The 25,079-nt window shown below is 39.9% G+C and overlaps 1 protein-coding gene across 1 annotated transcript; it reads right to left on the reverse strand.

Annotated features, from left to right (window-relative positions):
* Positions 1 to 1,635: 1,635 nt before the first annotated feature.
* On the reverse strand, positions 1,636 to 3,618 carry Or24a (Odorant receptor 24a). Its single transcript, XM_002051872.3, has 5 exons — positions 2,848 to 3,618; positions 2,166 to 2,538; positions 1,980 to 2,078; positions 1,760 to 1,912; positions 1,636 to 1,686 (listed from the first exon to the last, which is right to left on the reverse strand). The coding sequence occupies exons 1-5, from the start codon at positions 3,366 to 3,368 to the stop codon at positions 1,636 to 1,638; spliced, it is 1,197 nt and encodes a 398-aa protein (XP_002051908.1). The 5' UTR covers positions 3,369 to 3,618.
* Between the last annotated feature and the right edge of the window lie 21,461 nt (positions 3,619 to 25,079).

Below are 25,079 nucleotides of genomic sequence, written 5' to 3' on the forward strand. Positions count from 1 at the left end.
CTGATGCGTGTGGGCTAAAGGATTTCAAGGACTACAACATTAAGCAAAAGAATTTGTGCATGAACAATGCCCCCAAAAAAGCACAGCGCGAGGAGCCACAGTTAAGAGCAGCTCGGCTTACGAGAAGGCGAGCAACAACAACAACTACAACAACAACAACAACATAAAGAGCAAATATTAAAAGTGAATAAGTTGCAGTCGGCAGCTGCATCGACTGCGCAATACGCTGTAATTGCAGTGCAGCTGTTAACAACAACTAAATTGTTTCTATTCTTTTTCTACAGTGACTCGCAAACTGTGACTCTGACGCATTAACTGTTACTCAGTGACTTTTTACTGTGATTTATTTTAGATGAGTTTTCTTAGAAATTAACTTAACATTTGATTTGTTTCATTTAAATTAATATTGCCTGCATTTTTGCTGAGTTGTCTTTTAAATTATCGTAAGATTAACTTGATCTATCAAAATTATCTTTCACTATACACTTATTTTTCGCAAAAACCAAATCTAGATTAACTTGGTCTAATATAATTAAATCAATAAATATCTAACGTAATTTTTGGGAAAAATCTTCCATAAATAAAGATTAATCGGCCAGATCAAGTAAACCCTATGTTAATTGTTATCAAATGGATCTCATTTTCAGAAAACTTAGTTTATATTACACTTTTATATCCGGCATCAATGTACAAAGCGACATTGCACAGCACCAATATGCTCCCCTTTTACTTTATGAACAGGGTATAACAAGTGCAACACACGGATATGAAGAGGGACAAGCAAGCGCCGGTTTCAAACGGATGTCATTAAAGTATGCGTGTGTGTGTGTGTCTGTCTGTGTCTGTTTGGGCGTGCGTTTGTTTCTGTGTGTGTGAGTGCATGAAAATGAACTGCAGCAGGCGGAAGATAAAGAAGAAGCAGCAGCAGTTGCTTATGCAGCTCAAAAGTATGCAGCACAAATGCACAGTTCGATGCATACAAAAGAGGGGAAATGGGAATGGGCAGGGAAAGGGAAAGGGAAAGGGAAAGGAAAAGGGGCTCAGTGATGCGGTGCGTGGCAACGTGTCAGGCAGCATGTTGATGATGTGTTCCCGGTAAAAGAAACCAATTTGCCAGAGCTGTTAAGCAGAGAGCCAACAACAAGAACAACAGGAAGGTCAATGAAAAGCAGCGTGATAATAAACAAAAGAAAAGGAAGAGCCGACAAAAAGCAGAGCACAAGAGATATCAGCAGAAAAGATTGTGCATGTGCAATTAACGAAATGTCAGAAATGAACAAAATGAAAATGATATTGGCAAAGGCGAAAATATGAAATTAATATAGAGAAAAAATTCGATGGATAGTTGGGGAGAAAAAGTACAACAAATAAAGAGCACAAACAAGAAACAGGGAGAAAACAACATACAAATTAAGAAAATTGCAACTTAAAGGAAGAAAAGAACGTATCGACAAAGTGTCGAAGATATCGATAACATATCGAGACATATCGAGATTTACAGTTCAATAAATCGATTTTTCGTTCATACAACACAATGATAGAAAATTGTAAACAAATCTCAGTAGAACTCTTATAGAAACATTTGCCTTTTTGATTTTACATTTATTTATGCTTAGAAGCCATTAAGATCGGAGTCTAAATAACCGATTTGGCAAGCGCAATAAGCGAGCCCGTAAAACGGAGAATCTGTCAAATAGAAAAGTATGTATATAAGAAAACATAACCAGATTTATGGCGTACGTTTCCAATGCTAGCCTACCGAAGTGAGCGTCTCCAGGGATGGCGAAAAGAAGGGTATCTTGATAATGAGCACGCGCTGAGCTCTGGTGATCAGAAGCAACGTCATCTTCTGCACCCGAACGCTATGGCCATACCAATGGCTGGCGAAGGCGCTCCTCGCCAGATCGGTGCACTAGAGAAATAGACCGCAGACAACGAAATAATAGGGAAGAGTTATCAAATAGGGCGCAAATACACACCGCCTCCGTAACATAGGTGCCACCCAGACAGTACAATAGAATTTCCGTGAGTACAGCGCAGGTGTAGACCACGTAGACAACAATGCCAACGCCAGAGAACTGATCCAGCGAGAAGAGAGAGAGAGAGAGAGAAAGAGAGAAAACGATTTGAGTTGGAGAGATCAAGAGCAGTTGTCAAGCGCTCACCAGCAGCATATCGACCACACTGCTGCCTATAATCAGACTGGAGGTGACAAAGTGTCCCAGCGTAATCTCCACCATGACGCCCGACAGACGCTCCGTCAAGTCGGCGATCTCGTTGTGACGATCGACAAGCCGCGTCATCTTGCGCACAATGCGCGCCTCCTCCAGCGCCGTGGGTACCAGTTGGATGCTATCTACAGCCAGCAACTCGCAGACATCATCGCGCAGAGCATGAAGAAGCACAGTCAGATACAAGCAGAAGCCCAAAAAGAAACCATCGGCGCCCACAAAGCATACGACGGTTATGTAGCCATGCCAATGCACCAGCGCGTAGATCACCGGATAGAGCGGCAGACGCAACAGCGGATCGGGAAAACTACAAAGGCAACACAAGTGTGCTTAACTGAAGACCTAGACCTAGAACTAGACCTAGACCTAGACCTAGACCTAGACCTAGACCCAGACCTAGACCTAGACCTAGACCTAGACCTAGACCTAGACCTAGACCTAGACCTAGACCTGGACCTAGACCTGGACCTAGACCTAGACCTAGACCTAGACCTAGACCTAGACCTAGACCTAGACCTAGACCTAGACCTAGACCTAGACCTAGACCTAGACCTAGACCTAGACCTAGACCTAGACCTAGACCTACCCTAGGCTACGGCTTTCTACCCACACTCACATCATTTTAAAGGGTGTCTCATAGACCCAATCCTTGCCATGCGAGTGCCTTAGTATATTATCCAGTAGATGCCGCACTGAGTAGGAGGTGCTGGTGCAGAAACCACAGAAAAGGAGCAACGTAGTCAACCGGGTGGCAAGTGTATAGCAATGTCGCTTGTAGCCCAATTTGCGCTCCGATTGCTGCTGTTCCGTCAGCTTTCTAATCCTTTGAATGAGCCACTTGAATTCCTCACGATACCACCAAATGGCCAACATCTTGAGCAGCGACAATATACTCGAGGCCACCGGACACAGTGCATCCAAGGCGAGGGCTATGTTGTTGGGTATCTGTTGTATGCCAAACGCTGCCTCCGCATAGCAGCCATAGCTGAGGATAAAAAAGTTTAAGAAGCTCCAAGCACGCAACGCCCAGGTGCGCTTCTGCTCCGGATAGAAACCGATCAGACTCAACGCAAACTTGGGCACCAGAAAATAATGCCGCTCCATGGGATACGAGCTGCTCAGAAAACGCGGCCACATCTGAAAGGCAGCTATTGATTATGTTGCTCCAAGGAGCTCAATCCTTTGCTTTTATACGCTCGCCAACCGAGGTGCTCATAATTGATGAGCTGGGCGTAATCCGTGCTCGGAGCTCACTAAGTTTTTTCCCAAGCCCAAAAACTTATAACCCGCAATTAGGCAACGTTTAGCAATGGGCGTGTCAGAACTTGTGAGTGTAATTAATATTCAGTTATTAAACGCCCTTTTAGGGAGCCCTACTAAAATAGGGCACGCCGTGTAAGTCACTTGATTTGTCACTTAGGACTATTATACATAGGTCTAATATTCGTTTATAAAAACATAATATAATAAAATATATTATTGCAGTTACCAAAATCCCACTTTCTTCTTCTGGCAAGAGCTTTTCACTGCAGATCTGCTGTTTATCATTCTACACCTGCTCTAACAATACACACACAGCTTGAATTAAAGCTCAAAATCCTTTGGCAGCGACATTGACATTAAAAGCTTTTATTACAAACTATCACAAACTTACAAAAAAAATTATATAATAAAAAAAACAACCACTTAAACCGCTTCGCAGCTTCAACTGAGACTCAACTTCAATGCGCTGCTTTAGTTGTAGCGCAGCCTCTTCTTCTTTCAATCTCACTGCAAAAGCTGCTGATCTGCCCTTATAACTGCGTTTAAGCATGACGCACACACACACACACACTCATACTAACGCCACGAGCTCGGGCATTTGACTCTTGTCCTCACTCTCACACACGTATTGCCTGGCACACTCGATCGTGCCGGCTCGCTTGCTCATACATATGTACATAATGCACTCGCTTGCTTAAGACATTCTTTAACTGTAATTGCAAGCCCACGCATGCTTTATATATATACGCATATACGGATGTATGTATGTATGTATGTAGATATGTTCTTACTTAGGCATAAGAGAGCATAAGTTTATGAGTTATGTCTATGGAAATTTATTGATAATTAATTTACTCAGTGCTGCCATGGCTCACACACATTTCTATTAATATTATTGGAAATTATATTTTGTACAAATGTGCAGTGCATAGAGCTGACCAATATTAATATTAATTTGTCTGGCTTACTTCGTCACGTAACGCACTAATAATGACTACATTTTGCTCTTCCTCTCTCTCTCTCTTTCTCTCACTCTCACTTTCTAGCTCTCTGTGCCGTTGCTTATTACGAAGCTTTTGCCAGGGCAGGCAAAAAAATTGACCACCCCGCACGCCCCTCACCCACAAATATTCTGATAGCCAGGGTTGCGACTGCATCTCAGTTGCGAGTGTTGCCAACCAACTTGCAGTTTGAATAAATATTCTATAAGCTGTGCCTGTGCCTAAGTATGTGTGTGTGTGCCTGTGTGTATGTGCTGTCATGATTATGCAAACTGCAGTTAGTTGGTGTAGTATGTGAGAAGGCCAATAAATTAATTTAGCCAGCTCCCTGGCTAACTGAATGACTCGCATAGCCGAGAGGCATTCGAGGCGGAAAAAGCGGGCGTGGCCGGCAATGACGATGGCGTTGACGGCGCCTGCTGTTTTGCCGGCGCCAGGACTAGCCCACAGCCAGACGACACGAGTCCAGGCCTGGGTCTGGGCCTAGTCTGGCGGGGGACGTAGCTGCTCTTTGCATAATTGATGGCTGCAGGTGTATTTGCGCTCAAATGAGGCATGCTAAACACATGCCTTTGACACTTATAAACACACTCGCACACACACATACACATGGGCACTGGTCAAACCCACTCATATAGCAATAAAACTGAAGCGTAGCCCAGGCACATTGTTAACCAAATAAAAAGAACTGCAAACATGTGTGTAAGTGGGTGTGTAGTGTGTGTGTGTGTGGTTTGTATGGCAGTTGATGTTTCGAGCCAGCCCAAGCGATAAATATAAATAAAAACGAATAGACGACATAAGCAGAGTCTATAGAGGCATCGAATACTCTATAATTGAGAGAATGCTTGACTTTTTTGGACAGGCCTGCTACAAACACATTTTATAAAGATATGCACACTATTCAGCATCGATTTTTTATAATAATTTATATTTATATTTGTTGCTTTTATTTTAAGTTTAAATCGAATTGAAAACAAAACAATTAGAACAATTGGCTAGCCAGACACGCCAACAGGCTCACCTGCAATCTTCAAGGTGCTTTATCCATCTGGAGAATAAAAAGCAAAGAGATCCTTTGCAAGACATGTGTGTGAATCTGCAACCAAGCCAAGATACATATCTAATATACCTATTCACAATATTTCTTTTTACTCTCCACAAGCTCAAACTGATGTCATTAATACTCTACCCCAAAGTACATGGAGCAGGGCAAGGACCTTAAAAGGCCATTCTTCCTGGCAGGCGTAGACCACGTTTTTGACGTGTATTCGACGAGTGAGCGCGTTCGTCTATTCAAATTGAAAAATTTACGTGGAAAACATGCAAATTTATGCCATAAACACAATGAGTTTAATGTGCCTGGGGCCAGGACAGGGCCAACAAAATAAAAAACAGAAAAGAAAAGAAAAAAAGGCCAAAACTCGGCCTGAACAAAACTTATGCCCTGGCAGCGACAACCACATTGATTACTCGATTTGTGGGAACAAAAGCAAATATCGAGAGCGAGTTAGGTACACAAAAAACGTGGGCGTCAATATTTTTTATTTTGTGGCATGCAACACGGGGCGTGTTGGGGCGCAAGCGTGACAAAAATTATTGACAAAATTATTGAACACGTTTCGAGCGGGCCGCAAATCTGCCACAGCTACCAAAATGTCCATCAAACCGAGCCGCAGAGCACCGCCCCCGCTTCTGCCACACCTGACGAAAAGTTAACTCCTTTGTGCGGCACAAAGCAATCGTATAACAAAGGGGGCGTGGCCGGCCACAAATGCCGGGCCATGCAGCATATAGACGAGAGTTTATGAATTTATAATTGAATATTAAACAAGTTGTTTGCCCAATGAATGAGCTGTAATGCCCCATGCAAAGCACATAAAGCCGCGGATTATAATATTATATAACAATTTATTTGGTATTTAAAAAAGAAAACGCACACTCACAATATAAAAAAATTATATAATCTTGTCCATTGAAGCTAACCGCTCGCATAGCGCAAAATCATATTTGTATACGCATTACCTGCAGGTATTATGAATAATGCCATTCAAATTTGAAATCGGGCCATGAAATCTGAATGGGCTCATTGTGAAAACTTTTTACATTTCACATTTTTTTCAAAAACAATTTACTAATTTTGCTACAAATTTAATTGAAAGTTGCTTTAAAGAGAGTTGAAAAAAGTCAAACTTGAATTAGATGCATTTACTCATTTGCAGTAATAAATTAGTCTAATAAATATTCTAGCAATAGGATATTACGGCTTGTTTTCATTAGTGTGTGACTCTAAAACTGCATGCCTAAATCAATTCCTTTCAAACTGTGGAATTTATCAAATTAATTCTACTTGGGCCTGCAAAGCAACCTTCAACATATATTTAACAGATTCAAGACTTATTTTCTTTATTATGTACTTAGTGATTCTCAAACTGTAGTTCCAAATCAGTGGCTCTAAAACTGTAGGCGATATAAATTTAATTCGATTTGAGAAGGAAAAGTTATGAATGCATTTCAATTGTTATTAAACACTACACAAGTGATTTTCTTTATTATTTGATAAGTAACTCTAAAACTGTAGCCAGCAGAAAATGGCCTTCAAACTATAAGCGATATAAATTTAATCCGATTTTCGAAGTAAATGTTTCATAACAATATATTTCATTGAATGTTAACCTATATTGAATTGTTTAAAAAGTACATTTGGTCAGAAAAATATATATTACACACTTAAGAGTGCCTTTCTTGAACATTTGTAAAGTACTTCTCAAACTGTTGTTTAAATTCAAAACATCTAAAACTATATAAGATATCAATATTGGTTCTTTGTTCACAGCTTGGTCTCTAGATTAATTTGGCGTCTACGTCTGACAACATTATTCTTGGTCAAAATTCATGTGAAAATGTTACCCTCAAATATCCTACATAGACATAGGTCAAAATTTCCTCCATCCGTAACTCAGACAAATCTCATTCGATTTTCAAAAGGTTTCGCTCTTTGTTCATGGTTTGGCCACTAAATCAATTTAGCATCAAAATCGGGCAACATCATTTTTGTTCTAAATTCATGTACCCTTTGTGAGCAATATTCAAAATATTAGTGCTGAATAACATAGCAATCCCAAATTGTAGTAAACATTTTTAATAATTTTTTAAAATTCATACTAACATTAACATGAAGCACATCGATTTTATATATCAGCTATGGAATATAATTAAGAGGCAATTCAGCGCCAAAATTTATTCAAATAACGCACAGTAAAACATTTCTAAATATTTCAAATACCAACAAAGGTATTTTGAGAGTTCTGTTTTGCGGCAAACAGGTTGCATATCTAATTACAAATGTATTTATGATAGCACGCAATGCAAGGACTGCGCGTGTGTGTGTGTGTGTGTGTGTGTGTGTGTGCTGGGCTAATTTGCTTATGCTTTAGTGTTAGTGATATGTCATGCACACACACACACACACACACACACACACACACACACACAAGTACACACACTTGTATGGGCTATCAAATTTATTGTATTGGCCGCCCCTCGCTTTGAGCCCGCCACGCCCATCAATAAAACAAACAGGGGAAATTGAAGCCAAGCGCTGAATGCATTTGCGCGCCTTTGTTCGACGATAAACTTAATTTGAATAATAAATTACGCTGATATTTAATCAGCGCTGGGCGCAGCGATAAAATGCAATGGCCTCTCGAGAGGCCAGACAACATGTCTATAGAAACACACACATACACACACACACACACACATATATGTATATATATATATTTAAGAAATATATTTACGTGCATTGTTGCATTTATAATGTGACGTGCAGCTGATAATGGATAAGCTGCAAGTTGGTCTGGCTGGCCACGCCCAACACGCCACTCGCCCCCGGTTTGTTGCATGCCCAGCTTGGTCCTCGGCACGCGCTATCCATAAACTGCATAAAGTCATTATCGTTAAGCGGAATTTGTGTTAATCAGATAACAAAATTATGAACAATTAAGTCATTGCATGTGAATTGAAAATTTAAACGGGCCAAGCACCCAGCACCCGAGCGACATTAATGACGCGCCATATATAGACAGTCCAGAGGCGAAAATATATGTATGTGCATGTGTATGTGCATATGACAGGGTCAACAGAGCACGCGGACAGGCTACGAGACAAATGCAAATGAAGCCCATAAACAATAGCACACATTCCAATAAATCGCACTAAAACATGGCAAAGGGAATCGAATTAAAAATGAAAAGAGTAATATGAATTTAAAAAAAATGCTGCGGTTGTAGGTCTACCAAATACTCTATTATATAAGCATGAAAAAACATTTGAAATAGTTATGGTGTGTCTAGTGACTCTCAAACAGTAAACAGCAGCCAATGGCTTTTAAACTGTATGCTGCATACGTTAAATTTTATAATTTTCGAAGTCAGAAGTAGGCGTCGTCACACACATTAGTCCGTTTAAAATGGGCCTTACTCCATTTTCTGGTCAGTGAGTCTCAAACTGTAGCATTAGGCAGTGGCACTTAAGCTGTATGCTATATACATGATAACACAGAAACACTCAGCTTCTTTAACAAACAATTCGATTACATTTGTTTACATTCAGTATTACCTTTAATAAAAAAATGTTCTGTTCAACTATCTTTTTTATTATTATTATTTTTTTTTTGCATTTTCATTGGCCTAATAAATTGTGAACATGAATCACAGTCAACAGCTAACAACGACATACAACAAATTCAGTGCTTTGACAACGAGAACAAAAATAAACGCATATAAAACAGCTATTTTAAATGCTGTCGATGGTAGCAAGCTAACAGATACCCTGTAATCAGATACGAAGCTATTAACTTGAATATTTACACATAAATATTCGTATTAATTTATGAATATTCGTTTTAGTATCATAATTGCAGACTTTTTTTGTGACGATAAACAAATTAATAATAATAAGGGTATTCAGATAATGCGACAATTTCCGCTCCAATCGTAAAAGCTTAATATAGCTCGTAGTTAATAGATTAAATCCAGATATATTTTAAATGAAAAACTGTTATTATTCGAGGCATCGACAGCCTAATGACATACTTTCTTCAGGTACTTCTATCATACCCTAACCTGCACATTTAAAATGTTTACAGGGTATGCGAACAACAACAATTTCGGCCAGACGAGTGCACATCGGAGTCATTAGAAGTCAAGTGCAAACAGCAGCACAGCAACAAAAATCCAAACAACAGCAACAGCAGCTGCTGCTGCAGCCCAAATAAGTATGCAACACAATTTTTGTTGGAACATATGTTTAATATGCATTTCATTAAATAAACACAACAAAGCGGCAAATGGCAAGTGGTAAGTGGCAAGCGATAACACAGCGCCCAGCTGAGTCCAGGCAAGACGAGCGGACAAGGGGGGGTGAGGCGTGACACATTTAAAACGCATTTTGCGGTGGCCAAATAGTGCGTGCATCTATGTGTGCGTGTGTGTGTGTGTGTGTGTGTGTACAACAGCAGCCGCACTGTTTCCGCCGGAAATCGCGCAAAGTTGTCACTTGCCACGCGGCCAAAAACATGAACCAACAAAATTAAATAAATAGAAAGAAAAAAAGCGAAAAGCAGAAATTTAAAATAGGTTAAAAAAAATCAGAAACGAGTGTACAAAATTGTAACCAAAAACCATTAAAAACTAATGAGATTTAAATGCAAATGCAAGTTGAAGTGGCAGCCAGCCGGCAGCAGGCGTGCCTGCCACACCCGACCGTGCGCGTGTGTGTAAATTTTGTGGCAAATGACTAAATTTGCATGAAATTTGAACGACAAACGCAGTTGCAAAGCATCTGTATATGCTATGAAAGCATTACAATCAGTCAATCAATCAGTTGATAAAAATCGATCAATCAACTATTATTTAGACTTAAATCCCTCAACACAATTTATCTATAATATATTAGCAATCAATCATAAACTTATTATTATTCAATAAATATTTCAATTAAAAATTACCCATCAATCATTGTACATAAAACACCAATCCCTTAAAAAAATGATCTATCAATCATCAATTATTTATAATCCTATGAAAATTTAACCAACAATTTTAAAACAATCATTGCAAACAAAGCCTAAGTATCAATCCTCAATCAGTCATCAATATTAACAGTCAAAACAATCAATCAAGTATCTATAAGCCACGCAATTTTTATTTAAGCTCTAGTTGCATGGCACATTACAACTATGCCAACTTTATCAATCAGTCAATCAATGTGGATTCTCTAGAAATTATCAATCAGCTATTAGGAAAACATTAATCTCTCAACTTTATAGGGTAAATTGATTAATAGTATATTATTACAATTACCATTCAATCAAAGTAAGCTGATCTCAACCATTAATTAATAATTCAATCATCATTGATTAAGAAATGAAGAGTCAATCAAATGTCAATTACTTTTCAATTCCTCATCGTTCCTCATACAATTTTATCAGTGAGTACCTAATCAATTATCGGTCATTATTAAGCTTTAAAATATTGGTGATGTGTTCAATCAATCAACCAATGCTATCAGTCAATCATTAATCAATGCGCAATTGCTTGATAAAATACCTGAATTTAGTGCTGAATAAGTTTTCCATTGAGCAGATAATTTTAAGCTTTTTCGATCAATGTTTTGAAAGAGAGAGTATTTGTAATTCGTTGTCCCCTATGCTGTAAATTCGCTGCCATTTTTTTTCGTTCTTTTTTTTGCTTTTACATGCGCTATGTTAACGTCAGACTGTTGGCCATTTGGCAAATGTTTGCCAGCGAGAAGTGCTCATTGTTTGCCATTTGGCCAATGTTGTTATTGTTGTTGTTGTTGTTGCTGCTGCTGCTGCTTTGGTTGTTGTTTAAACATTTTTAATTTAAAGGCAATCAAATTTGCATTGCTGTAAATAAGTAATTTAAGCGAATAGCCGCAAGTAAGCAGCCATTTTAGCCAGTTACCCAGATACGGCTACTAATTGCATCTAATGAGCAGCACGAAAGACACACAACTAAGTTGGGCAGAGGAGGGAGGCGCAGGAAGGGAATGGAGTCCTGAAACAGTTTTTAACATTTTTCGCGTGAGTTTGTCATGATGTGTTGTGCAAAATGTTGACAATGAAAATGATTATGACCGTCTCGACACGGTGGCTGCCACGGGTGCATGCCACCCGGGGGGGTAGAGCGGTTGGTATCAAGGTAAACGATGTCGTCTGCTGTTTGAAATTGCTGCGACGTGTAAATGTCGCTAATGTGCCGGTCGAGGGGATGGGTGGGCGGTGGGGTGGCCTGCCATCATGATGCTGACAACGTATGTGGCCAAACTGGGCAGGTGTTTGTAGTAGCTGTTGCCCTTGCCAAAGCCAATGCCAGAGGCGCACTGGCAGCACATTATGGCACACATCGTTGGCCATAAGGTTAAGCTGTTTTCATAACACTCAGGCACACACACACACTCGCAAGCACACACACGCACCCATCGGCGACACAGTTAAAAGTGCTGCAAATTAGATTTTTATGTTAATTAAAAAGGCACGCAACGTGTTGCAAATGCGAAGCTTGGCCTGCAGCCGATTTAACTTTGGCTTTCTGTGGCACAAAATGCGGCGCTTGGCCCAGTTAGTGTGTTCTCGCTCTTGGCTTAGAACCATTTTTTACATTGACATTGCAAGTGCGAGTAGATCAATTGGTAGAGAACTTATTCAGAAACTTGGAACTTACCCAAAAGGCAGCTGGATTTTTTATTATTTCCAGTGCCCTCGCAGTTCGCCTTGGGAAACATTAAAGTTGAAAATATTTAAAGCTGCTTCTGAAATAAAAGAAATATTTAAAGCCAAGCTGGAAACAGGTTTAAAGACGAACCGGTTCGGTTCCTATTTGCTTTTACTTATTTCACAAACGTTAATTTGTTTGTTGTTTTGCAACACTGATTATCCGTGTGCAACGACTTTTTAAAGTTAGTTCTCGTTAAGTCCAAAAAAATACATCTCAACTCATAGGTTAACAGAATTAAGCACAAAGAAAACATTCTGAAACATTTGCTCAGCATTAAATTGAAATCTCTTGATCTTCGTTTGCCGCAACTTAAAGTGTGGCTTACTTCAAGTACTTAACATAACAACCCGCAAACAGCAAATGGAACAGCCACAACAAGAAGCGAGAAAAAAAACCATTCTCCACGCATATCACGAATAGTGTAAAAATGCAGACAATTGCGATAAATGCGACTGAAAATCATTGAAAACTTTCAATGTGCGCTGTCTGCATACATATTTTTCGACCAGAGCAAGAAAAACGCGCGTATGCCTAGCAAGAGACTGAACGAAGAGCAGATACCCTACACTAAGCAATAGATGTAATAGAATATATAAAAATAGTTTATATTTTATTTGGAAAGCATGGCAGAATTAGTTTCAATATTTTTTGAGTGTAATCTCAAAAAATGCGATTGTAAATCAATCAATCAAACACAGAGAAACAATAGGAATTCTTCAAAAATTTTAAACCAGTTTTGGTTATTCTAGTCTTAAAGTCTTAAAGTTCCTAAGTTTAAGGGGCTTACAGGGTTTACTGATGGTAGGTCATGGCTAAACGGATTAACCTCTTTCTACTACACTATACTATCCCATACCCTATTACACTATATATATATTTATTTATTGAATACTTACTTCTTTATATATAATCTGATCTGATATGCCTCACATACAATAGATAACTTTACAACACTCTTTCCCTACAACTCACAGGGTATTAAATGCACACACACATATATGAACAGCATGGATAAGATAGATGGTAAGCATAGCGAGCATTTTGCGTGATAAATAAAATGTTTAAGCACACATTTCAACCCATTTCCACCCATTTTCCACCCATTGTATAGATTTGACTTTGAACGGCACTTACGTTTTTTTTTTTGCTTCTATCTTCTACTTCTTTCTTGTTGTGGCTGTTGTTGCCCCCTGCTACGTGACAACATCGCAGATGAAGTTGAAGTTGATGTTGCACTTGCCACACTTGCCCCAGTTGCATTTCCCTGTTTTAGCTTATAGATACTTATGGCTAGAGATGTTTATGTCTATGCTTTTGTCAGCGCAATCTTTCAGCAAGTTTTGCCGCATTTGCTGCTTTTGACACGCGCGGCTTCAGCTGCGCATTCAAATTGTTTTAATAGCTCTTTATGCCATATTTGAATGTTGTGCATAGGGTATATTAGATTGATGCACAGCAGAGAGTATTAGTGCAGACAGAAAATATAGAGAGCCAATTCGATTCTGATATACTTATACACGCACAAAAGCATGCATAAATGCATACAAGCATGCATGCACACATACACATTTATACACAATACAAAGCACACAAGGAACTTGCTCTTTGACTCAAGGAATGTCTCGAGCAAGTGAGCGCTTTATGCATGTGCGAGCAAGCGAGCCGGCAAGATCAAGTGTGCCAGGCAATGTGTGTGTGTGTGTGTGTGTGTAAGCGAAAATGCCAGAGTAAACCTAGCCTGGGCGTATGTGTATGTGTTATGTTTAAACCAAATAATAAGAGCGGATCAGCAGCCCCTGACGGAAGCGCTCACGATTGAAAGAAGAAGAGCCAGCGCTATAAATAGAGCAGCCCATTCAAGTCGGGCTTCAGTTGAAGCTGCGAGGCAGCCCGTTGCGGACGGCGCAATATTGTGCGTAAGTGTGAGTGTGTTTGCATGCAACTTTGAGAAGCAGCTCTGGAGAGAAGGCTCTGGCAAGAAGAGCATAACAGCTGCTGTAAACTCAAGCTGGTTCTCCGGTTCTTTAAGGAATTGAAACGGACATAAGATGTTATTTGATGGGATTAAGAAGGTAGGTAGAGAATCTATTCTTTATACGCACTCAAATTGAGAGACTTGAATATATATGCATATACAAATGTCACTCAGATGTAGCTGAGTGTAACGACTAAAATGCTTCTCTAAAATATTTTGACAAATCGAAAAGATCTACTTAAATGTTACATAATAATCGGTATTTAATAGTCAGTCACATAAGCTTGATTTATTCGATGCCATATTTGAAGCGTTTTGGAAGCCAGCTGTTTTTGCCTGTGGCATACCCTTTGTCTCACACACACACACACACACACACACACCACACACGTACACGCACATCGCAACGCTAATGAGGAGAATAATTAATGATGCCGGTTCTCATATCTCTCGAAACATTTTCCATGCCATTTGGCAAAACTTTCACTTGACGACTTGAAGTAGTCGCCTCGCGACTCACAGATATGCGCGCCCCAACCGCCCCGCCCCACCCAGAGCCACCCACCGCTGGCTGCCTTAATAAGCAGTTAATTTCATAGTTCTGTGCAAACAGTTTCCGGCTGTGTCCCTCTACCCGCTCCGTCCCTACGACCCTGCAGCTCCTTGAGCTGCTTTCTGCATAAAAGTTGCAAAACAACGTTGCGAACAACATTTGAAGGAGCTGCTCCTGGTTTGCGGATATGTTTGCTGCTGCCGCCGCCGCCGCCGCTCCCCCCCCCCTCTCCCCACACCCTCTTCGATAGTTAGTTTGGATGGATTGCATTTACTGCACGCTGCCTGGCCTGGCCCGCTGCTCGGTAACTCTTCATTCGTTCAACTTAATTTACGTTTTATAACTTTTGCAATCATTACATGTTACATTTATTTCTCCACACGGCCCCGCACCACGTTCATGTTTCTCCTTCTCCCCATCATAAACAGCTTTTCTTTTCTTTTTTTTTTTTTTTTAATTTTTCATGTGTGCATAAACCATTTAGCAACAGTTTTGCTTTGGTAAAGTTTTGCGCACAGTGTACTGAGCACGGGAGTAGCCAGGACAGCCTGATGGACTGTGGCATACTCTAACGGGAATCGAAAAGCTGTCTCAATTTTAATGATAACTAAACGTTTTATTTTTAAACTTTTCTCAATTTATCAAATTATTTAATTTGAATTGAATAAAGTAAAATTTCTAGTTCTTTTCCAACTTCTTAATTTGTTGAGTTGCGAAATGGGCACATGATATCATATGAACATAATAATATTCCTTTTATATAAATCGAACTCATTTCTTACAATCACTAACTTAAAGGTATATCTAACGTCAATTAGCTAAACTGGCTAATGCCAGAAATATTGTAACAATGCTGAATAATGTTAAATATAAAGCCAATTCTCATTCGCTATTTTCCACTCAGACTTTTGTAGGGCAACGTTTTATGCAAAAATGTTTTAATTAAGCAACAATTGTTAAGCAAACCCATTGAAAAACTCTCGCTGACTGCCTGCGCATAACGTATTACATAACAGAAATTATATTAAACAATTCTCGTTGCGAGTGATCGACTTGCTAAATACCCTCTAACCAGCTGAAGCTAATAAGCACGCGGCATGAATCCTCAAAAGGATTAGTTTGGTAAAAAACCTCCGAATCAAAGCCTAAAGCAAATATTTGCCTGTTTAATTTTGATTTAAATAAATCTATTTTTCTTGAAGTAAATTCGTTTTCGTGAATATACAAAAAAATTAACCGACTGTTGTGTTGCAACTCCGCATAAGGAGCAATAATTATCGTATAGCTGTCCTTTATATTAAAAATAAAATAAAAATTGAAAAAAAAGGATAAGAGGTTTTCCAAAATCGTTAAGCTTACATATCTTTAAATCGTATCGATTTTGAAATTATGTTCGTCAATCACAGCACAGTTAACTTATTAATTGGATAATAAGGCACTTTATAATTCAAAAATTTTAAATTTTAAAAATATAAGTATGTCTGTGAAAAACAAGATCAAGACTCTTTTTCACCAATCTTACTTTTAAAATTTATAAAAATGCAGGCACGTGGACATGCTGATGCATAGGTTAATCTCATCTGTTGGCGAAAATGATGAAACCCCATCTAAGCATTGATTTGTATACAGGGTATCCAAATGTTAAGCTACACATGTGCATATTAGCACAACTTGTAGCGAGTATGCTGGCATGTGGATTTAATTCAAGATGAGGAGCAAGTGGAGAAGCAGCAGGAGGAGCAACAGGATGTGGAGGCGATGGCAGTGAAGGACCTTCGAGTTTTCATATGGCAAGTGTAAGTAAGTCAGTTGGTAAATGCGTTGCTTGTTAGCAGAGCTTATCGCACACACGTAAAAATGACAGTCATACATCAGACACACACACAAACAGGCACACACATACACACACACGCACACCACATCCTTGAGGCGCAGTAGAGGGCTTTGCTTAAAGACAGCCAATCTGCAGACTAGACGCGACACTTGATAATGAGACGGCAGCCCACATCCACATGCGCTTACGTTTCGCCTAACGTAACGTAAGACTCAACGTAATCGCAACATGACAACAAGTAATGAGCTCCGCCCCAAACCCACCCCACCCCATCCAACAACCACGCTCATCGCGCAGCGTGTAAATGCGTTCGCATTTGTCATTTTTTGACACCTGCTTGGGCGGCAGCAGGTATCGCTTCAATCAGTGTACATCAAGTTATTCCAATCCCGCCCCCCCCCACCCTCGCACCCTACCCTCAGCCCTTGGAATAGTTGCCGTTAAGCATCTGCACTTCATTTTTGCACTTTTCTCAAGTCCATGTCCTGCTTTTGCAATTTTATTACAAGAAACTTAAAACTCATCCGTTGCCCAATCCTTGTGCGAATTTTCCCTCACCATCTCTCGCACACACCCCCCCCAATCCCCTTAGGCAACTTTGTGCTCGTTCTGCTGCGAGTTGTCCTTGTCAGCAGCATCATCCTTGCAGCGCTTTCTTATTCTTATTTATTTGCAATTGGAATGACGACGCCGGCAACGAGGACGACGACGACGACGCCGTCTTCATCATCCGGCTCTGCTGCAGCTGCTCGGCTTCATCCTGCTGGTATTTATTCAAGTGTAAGCATCAGGCTGTGTCCTGGCATAGTCCTGGCGAATGCGATTTAAACTACTTACACACACATTTTCAATGGCTAAGTTGCAAAGTGCCAAGTCCATTACGAGTCCTGGCCAGGATAAGGCTGACACTCGCACCAACGCCACCATCTCCTTGGGCCTTATGCAGCCTGTCTGCCAATCGGCATTAAAATCACAAAACACATCCCAGCGCAGGTGTGCGAGGTGCGAGAATCGAGCAACGAGAAACGAGCACCTCCAAATGCCCAACAGCCATCATCTGCGCAATCCTTTTCCTAAGTAAACACATTGCGAGGGCTGATCGTTCAGTTGGGTGGATTAGTCAACTACTTGACGAGGGCATCTCAAGCTGATATATAAGTCGGGGTGAAAGCTATTTTTAGACCACAAGTGAACAAACATTTTGGAGTTGGAATACTCCTGATAATTGTTGCATACAACTTTTTAAAAGGTCAACAATTGTTTTGAATTGCAATTGAGGACAGCACATAGAAAAGAGAGGGAGAGAGCCAGACAGATAGAGCTCGAGATAGACTTTGTTAGAGATGGAGAGAGTAAAAGGCAATTGTTTACAAAGTGACAAAGACAAATATCGAGAAGAACTTTTCCACTTTCTTTTAAGTATTTGACTTTCAGTCAACAATTTTAAGAACAGCCCTCGCAGCAAAAAAAAAATTGTCGAAGTGCCCGGCGGCGCTCAAAGCAAAATTGTAGCAAAATTGCAATAGCTGAACAGAGTGAATCATTGACTCAGCGACTAACTGACTAAATGTCCAACTGCCTGACTGACTGACTAACTGACTGATTGACTGACTGTTTGACGAGCTGCCTGTGCGGCCCGCAAATGATAAATAGCAGCCCAGAACAGGTCGGCAGCCACTCACATACTTGAAGATTTATGTGGCGCATCAATTGATGCGAGCGTTTCATCTAGGCAGGGGGCAGGACTCGGCGAGGGAGGGGGGGCACATTGAATGGATATATCTGCGCATTTAATGCCTGCGTAATTTATAAATGAAGTATGCCCCATTGCGGCAACATTTGAGGCGAACTCCACTCAAGTGCTTGGGCCACAGCATATTGCAATTCGACTCATCTCACAAAAGGATAACAAAAAAAAAAAAGTTTTCCAACTTCCATTTAGACCAAGTCAAAAACGAGTCTACAAACGCTTCGCAGGTACGGGTAGCTGTCTGCTTGACTGCCGCATTGACTGCCAGTTACAAAAGCAGAAGTTACACTTGACATTTGACAGTGCGCGGAATACGGCTTAGACGGTCTATGAACTGTAAAGTCTGTCGACTAAGCGGCCCTTTTAATTGCACGGCCGGGGCAGGGGAATATTTGAATTCAAGTTAAGCTAATTCGCTTTAAATATGAACTTTATTTGCCAGATATATGTGCATGTTAATCGCTTCGGCTCTTCGAACATTTTGAAGTCTAATTTGATTGCATGATTTGGGAAAACCCCATTTTGATTAGGCTGATTCAATTTCAGCATTCCCAAAACATGTTTTCGAAAAATGGCTAAGAATAGTTGCTTATTTTTTGAATGAGAGAAATTTAAAAAATGTTAATTTAAAATATTTGTCATTACGCTTCTGTTAGAATAAAATGATGATAGTTGAAAATTTACGAAAGATTTTTGCTGCGAAATTGGCAACTAGCAAAAATGTTAAAAATGTTTACATGATTTTTGAAAATATTTACCAGCTGAAGATATTTATCAGACAGTGATGAAATCTTTCAAGATTCTGAATTTTGATGAAAAAAATTGTAAAAAGAATTATTAAGGCTCAAAACACGATCAAAATATCATAAACCAATTATTAGGTTTTGGATTTGTCATTTCTTAAAATTATCATAAATAATAATTTGTAACTCAAAAATATAACATACAAAAAATTAAATTAATTATTATTATAATAAACGCAGAATTATTTAAGGGCTTGAACCAAGTGCAAAATGTCATCAATCATCGAAATTAGTTCTGGTTGGATAAAGTTAAAGGATTTTGAAGAGTTGCAGAACTTGAAAACTGAGGATCGATCGAAAACCTGAATCGATCTTAAGAGGGACTCGGCCTTAGTTGTAAAACATGGCATGCATCTAAAATCCTATCCACCTTGCTCAACTGGGCACAAATATCTAATTAATTGTGTAATCTAACTCACCTTTCACCCATTTTCCACAACAGTTTTCGAAATCGAATTAAAGCAAAAGTTGAGTTTAAAAAGCACTTTGTGTATTATTACGAGCTGCCAAATCGGCAAATCGCAGACTGTAACTAAAAATTAAATTAAATGCAATGAACCATTAAAAGGCGTATAATCATTGATCTTTTAATCAATTTGCGGAGGCCAATAAAAAAATGAAGGCAAAAAAAAAAAGAGGAGCAAAGCAAAGCAAAGCAGGGCCAACGGTTAGGGTCATAAAACATTAAGCCAACTTTTGCCGTTGGCCCGTTGCAGATTAGCCAACTTTTTAAATGCTTTTAATGTGGTTTTTATGGGTCCTACCTGAACGGTGCAGCGTGAAGGCGCAAGAGGAGTTGGGGTTTAAAGGGCGGTGCAGGACCCTGCAGAAGGACACGGGATACGGGACACGGTTTCGTAGCGCTTCATGTGAGTAATGAGAGTTTAGTGTGCTGCATTGATTTTTAAGTTTCTCCCTACCCCTCTCTCTCTCTCTTTCTCTCTCTCTCTCTCTCTCTCTCTCTCTCTCTCTCTGCCTGTACAAGGACCTTAATTACAGAGGCAGGCTACTTAGGTGCCTGTCAAGATTAGAGCGCAAACTTTCGTAACTTCCTCCGATATCATTTCAGTTTTTTTTTTTTTTTTGCCATTCTGTTTTTGAACTGGGCTCTGTTATGACATGTCCGCGCGATAAGCAAAATGTCAGGGCAAGGGTCAAAGCTGCAGGACGAGCGCCGAGCGCCGTGCGCCTCATTGCAACTGCCTCCATTTGTCATTTAAATTTGAAAGGGCAAACGAACAAGAAGAAGCGACAGCAAAAAGACAACCAAAATAGAAAACCTATGCTCGGCACACTGCAGATGAAATACCCTTAAAGGCGTGATATACCACGCCAATTGGACTCTGCTTAGATCTGTTGAGAGCTCAAACTATCAAAAATCCAAATATCAAAAATCATGTATAATCTTCAGACGATTCTTTCTACAAAACTTTACATTTTAATGAACCGATGTTATACACATTTTGCAAATATGTAGCGGAAGAATAGCTAAACTCGCAAATATAAAGTTTGGTCAGGATTCCTTAAGAAACTTAAAACTTTTGCATAAAAAAACGATGATTTGAAAGTCCTTTGAACGTCTTCTTGGGTAGAGGGTATTATAATGTTGTCAGCCCCAACAGCCGAGATGATATAGCCATGTCCTTCTGTCTAATATTCTCAAGAAACTCAACATTGGCGAGCTTTGCTATTCTCACTTATTTGCAAAATCTTTAGGCAAATATCTAGAAGGGTATTAAATCTTCGGCGTGCCGAAGCTCGCCTTACTTTCTCGTTTCTCTTGCAATTTTATGATCTAATACTTAGTTCGACTTGGCCAACTACAACATAAATTAGACCTATGTAAAGTTTGAAGAAGGCTTTCAACTAGACAAACTGACTTGGCTTGATATACACTCGCCTTTTGAGCCTGATCAAGAAGATATATAAACTTTATCGGATTCATTAGGTCGTGGCACACGTCATGACAAAGTTGTTATACCCTCTCGCAGTGTATCTCGGCAAAATAAAACTGCAAACACTTTATGACCGTTCCATTGGCCTCGGTCTCTGACATTGGGCCTCGGCCGTAGTCCTGGCATATTTGCATGGTTTCTCTTTTCACGATTTTATATTTCTTTTTCTTTGCATTTCTCAACTTTTTTTTTTTGGTTTTTATCTTTTACCCGTGCCCCGATGCCATCTCATGGACAACGATTTCTGTTTCTTGCCCAAAAAAAAAAAAAAAAAAAGTAAAACAACAACAAAAAAGTAAGTTGAAGTGAAAAAGTTAAGCAATTAACAGGCTGATAACTTTCGGGCCGGTTCGTAATACTTGCTCTGCCCGCTCTTCGGCTTGCCCCTACCATCACCTCCTACTCCCCTTCCACCCCTCCCCCCTGCGGCATGTTGAACCTGCCTTAAATCCCGGAGTAAGAGTTTTATGGCCAAAGGGTCGTTGTGCTGCACATAAAAGGCAGTCTCTATGTCTTCATACCATTTCCCTATCAACTCTCCCCCCCCCCCCATGCTCCCATCTTTACCCTATACGCTTTTATGTGCTCATATGACTTAATTGCGGCACGTAATTGGCCTGACAATTGCTGCAAGTGCTTCAAAAATGCCTCGCTGCCCGCTAAAGTATGCTATGAAAATGGTCGCCACATTTGCAACGCATTGTTGGACTTCAGCCAGGAGCTCAACCTATTCCATGCCCTTCCCCAGCTCCATCTGACGCCCAACAAAAACAAGCTCTCGATTTGTTTAAGGTTTGGACTGCCTTTGCTCAAAATATCTTTAAAGATAATTTATCTCAATTTTTTTTTGGGATGGCTTAGCAGAGGATTTTAGCTGAAATTGCAATTTTGCTTTTTGCTTGTTTTATGGTTTTCCTTTCTAATGCCATATTATGATATATAGTTATCCTTAATATAATTATAGCATATTTTCAAACTAATTTCTGAACTGGTAAAACTACCAAAACTTTTCTGCATTTTGCCAAAACTGATTCGATTGCTCTACTTACTTACTAGAGGGTATTAAAATGTTGTCATAAGTGCAAATAAAAATTTCCAAATCCCAAAAAGCTGTTAAGTCCTGATAAATACCATATAAGGAGCTGTACCTCTCAGCTCTTAAATGGCGTTCTCTAATGATCATGGTTTCTTCTCTAGATATTTTTGTTATCTAAATTTTATTATATTATATTATTATTATTTTTATTCCTCCACTTCAACCAAATCTTTGCACACACCACACTTTTTCATTAACAATATTTATTACTCTTTAGTAACTGTGAAAAAATCTCTTTAATTTTCAATAACTTTTTTTTTGGAGTATACATTTATATGAATATGTGTGTATGTGTGTATTTTCACAATTTGCCCAATTTCAATTAATTTCGCAGCTGCTGTAATCCATACAGAGAGATTATTTGACAGTTATTTTTATTCAGATAACGGTATGTCTATAGACATGTCCAACTACACAAATAAATATTTACTGACCCATACTTGTCCAAAGAGATTATGTACAGCTTATCTGGGTTTTTGCGCATTTTTTCGCCATATTTTTTTTCTTTTTCTAGTAACAAGAGAAAATTGTCGCTGCATATCTTCGAGTTGGCCAAAAAGCGACAGGAATAAAGTGAAGTTGGTCATAAATTTGGCGCGTTACGCCAAGATGACTTCATAAAGCGACAATACGCAAAGCATAATGCCAAATGCATTTGGTGGGCACAACAGGGGCGGGGCGGGCATGCGGGGGCGGCCGAATGGGCGCCGCAATGCAGAGAGCAGAGGCAAAAATTGTTGTGTTTTGTGTCGTTTGCTTGGCATTGTCCTTCCAGACGACGCTGATTTATGCATGGCAGAGCAGCAAGAGGAGAGAGCGAGAGAGAGCGAGGAATATGGCGGGGCTTGTTCTGTGTCTGGCGTATTTTCGATTTTGCATTGCAATATTTTTGGCTGAACGCTTTTTGGGCGCTGCTGCCTTTGAGCACAAATATTGAACGTTAACATCACGCTCTCCCACTCTCCCAACTGACAACTTTCCCGCTCATCCGCTCTACCCAACGCCCGGCTGCCCTCCTGTCCAAACGCCATTGCACGCATGAAAAGCATTGCAAGTCAGCAGCGCGAGCGAAAGCAACGAAGAAAAATTGCCAAAAAGGAAAGAAATAACACACACACACACACACACACACACACACACACACACACACACACAAGCAAAGCAAAGGCAGCGGTAACAACAACAAAGCGTTCATGCAAAAAGATAGCAGCGGAAGTGCACAAAAAAAAAAAAAAAAAAAAAAAAAAAAAAAACAAGCCAAAGAAGCGAACGAAAAGAAAACAAGCGAATGAGAGCAGCAAGCGGAGCGCGTAGCTTACAAGCGCATTTCGATTATTGTTGATGTAATCATAATTTTTCATTTCCAAAGTAAACGATACGCCGCCCAACTCCGCACAGCGTCCGCAGCATAAAGAATCGCCGAGAATTAAACGAACTTTTCATTTATTTACGCGAAACGCACGAGCCGCGGTGTAACGGTTTTTCGCTTTTGCTTTTTACACGCGCGACGCGTCGATGATTAAAGCAAACAAACAGAGCCAACGGAAGAAGCAGAGTAACAACAGCACTGACCCCAACCACCGCGCCGCACCGCATCGCACCGCATCGCGCCACACTCACGCGCTGTGCATGTTCCTGGCACAGCAAAGCTCCGAAGCTCAGCACTGAGATTTCAATGGCGGCTGGGCGGATCCGACTGCGGTTGAAAGCCCGGCTCCGACGTCTGTCTTGCATCATTAATTACAATTTGAGCAGCACACACATACACACACACACACGCACACACACACGGCTGCGGCCCCCGCTGGCCTCTCTTCAACAACAACAACAACAACAACAACAACATAGAGCAGCAGCAAAAGGCGTTGCATGACCAAAAAAAAAATTCATGGAACGGCCATCGCCAATTGGGCGACAGCGCTGACATTTTAATTGCACTGCATGATTGTGTAATTCGCGTAATTAATCAACACTTGCTCTTCTTGTTATTGCCGTTGTTTATTTTCATATCAATATATTGCGAGAAAAAAAAAAGGTTCAGCAATCAATATAATTGTTATGAATAAAATGTAACAGTTGCATCTGTAGCATTTAGAAAGCTTAAGAAATGTATCTGTAAACTTGAAATACATAAATATCTAACATTTTCTGGGAAAAATAATCATATGCTACAAATATTAAAGAAAAGAAAACGTAACTGGAAATTTGAAAAATTTGATAAAGCTTTAAATTTGCGGCTACATTTGGCTTTTATTTACATTCTATATATATATATTTTTTTTTTTCAACAAGCCACAAACTAATACCAAATTTAAAACTAAAGCTCAGAGCGAAGTTTTGCCTTTAAGTCTGTTTCGCTCAATGCACAATTGACAAACTACACACACATGCATGCATGTAAGTGTATACATGTGCACATACGTAAATATATATGTATGTGTGTGTTTTCTGTCATTGTGCCGAGCCATAAAATCTGAACACAAGCGACATTTGACGAGCGGGGGGCCGAGGGCGGCTGGACAATTTTGTGGGACAGTAATTGAAACCGTTAAAGCTTAGCTCAATGTAATTTGTGCATGTGTGTGTGTGTGAGAGTGAGCGTGAGCGTGAGCGTGTATAGGCGGCAAGATGAATGGCAATTGCAGGCACACACACACACACACAGACAGACATGCTGGTCGGCAGTCGCTGCTTATCTCAAATGTTGCGAATATTATCTGCGATAATGAGTAACCTAATTGTGAGCTATGCAAATGTGTGGACATAACAGGTAAGCACATGTGTGTGTGTGTGTGTGTGTGTGTGTGAGTGACATT

Source organism: Drosophila virilis, chromosome 4 (assembly GCF_030788295.1).
Source record: "Drosophila virilis strain 15010-1051.87 chromosome 4, Dvir_AGI_RSII-ME, whole genome shotgun sequence".
NCBI classification, from domain to species: Eukaryota; Metazoa; Arthropoda; class Insecta; order Diptera; family Drosophilidae; genus Drosophila; species Drosophila virilis.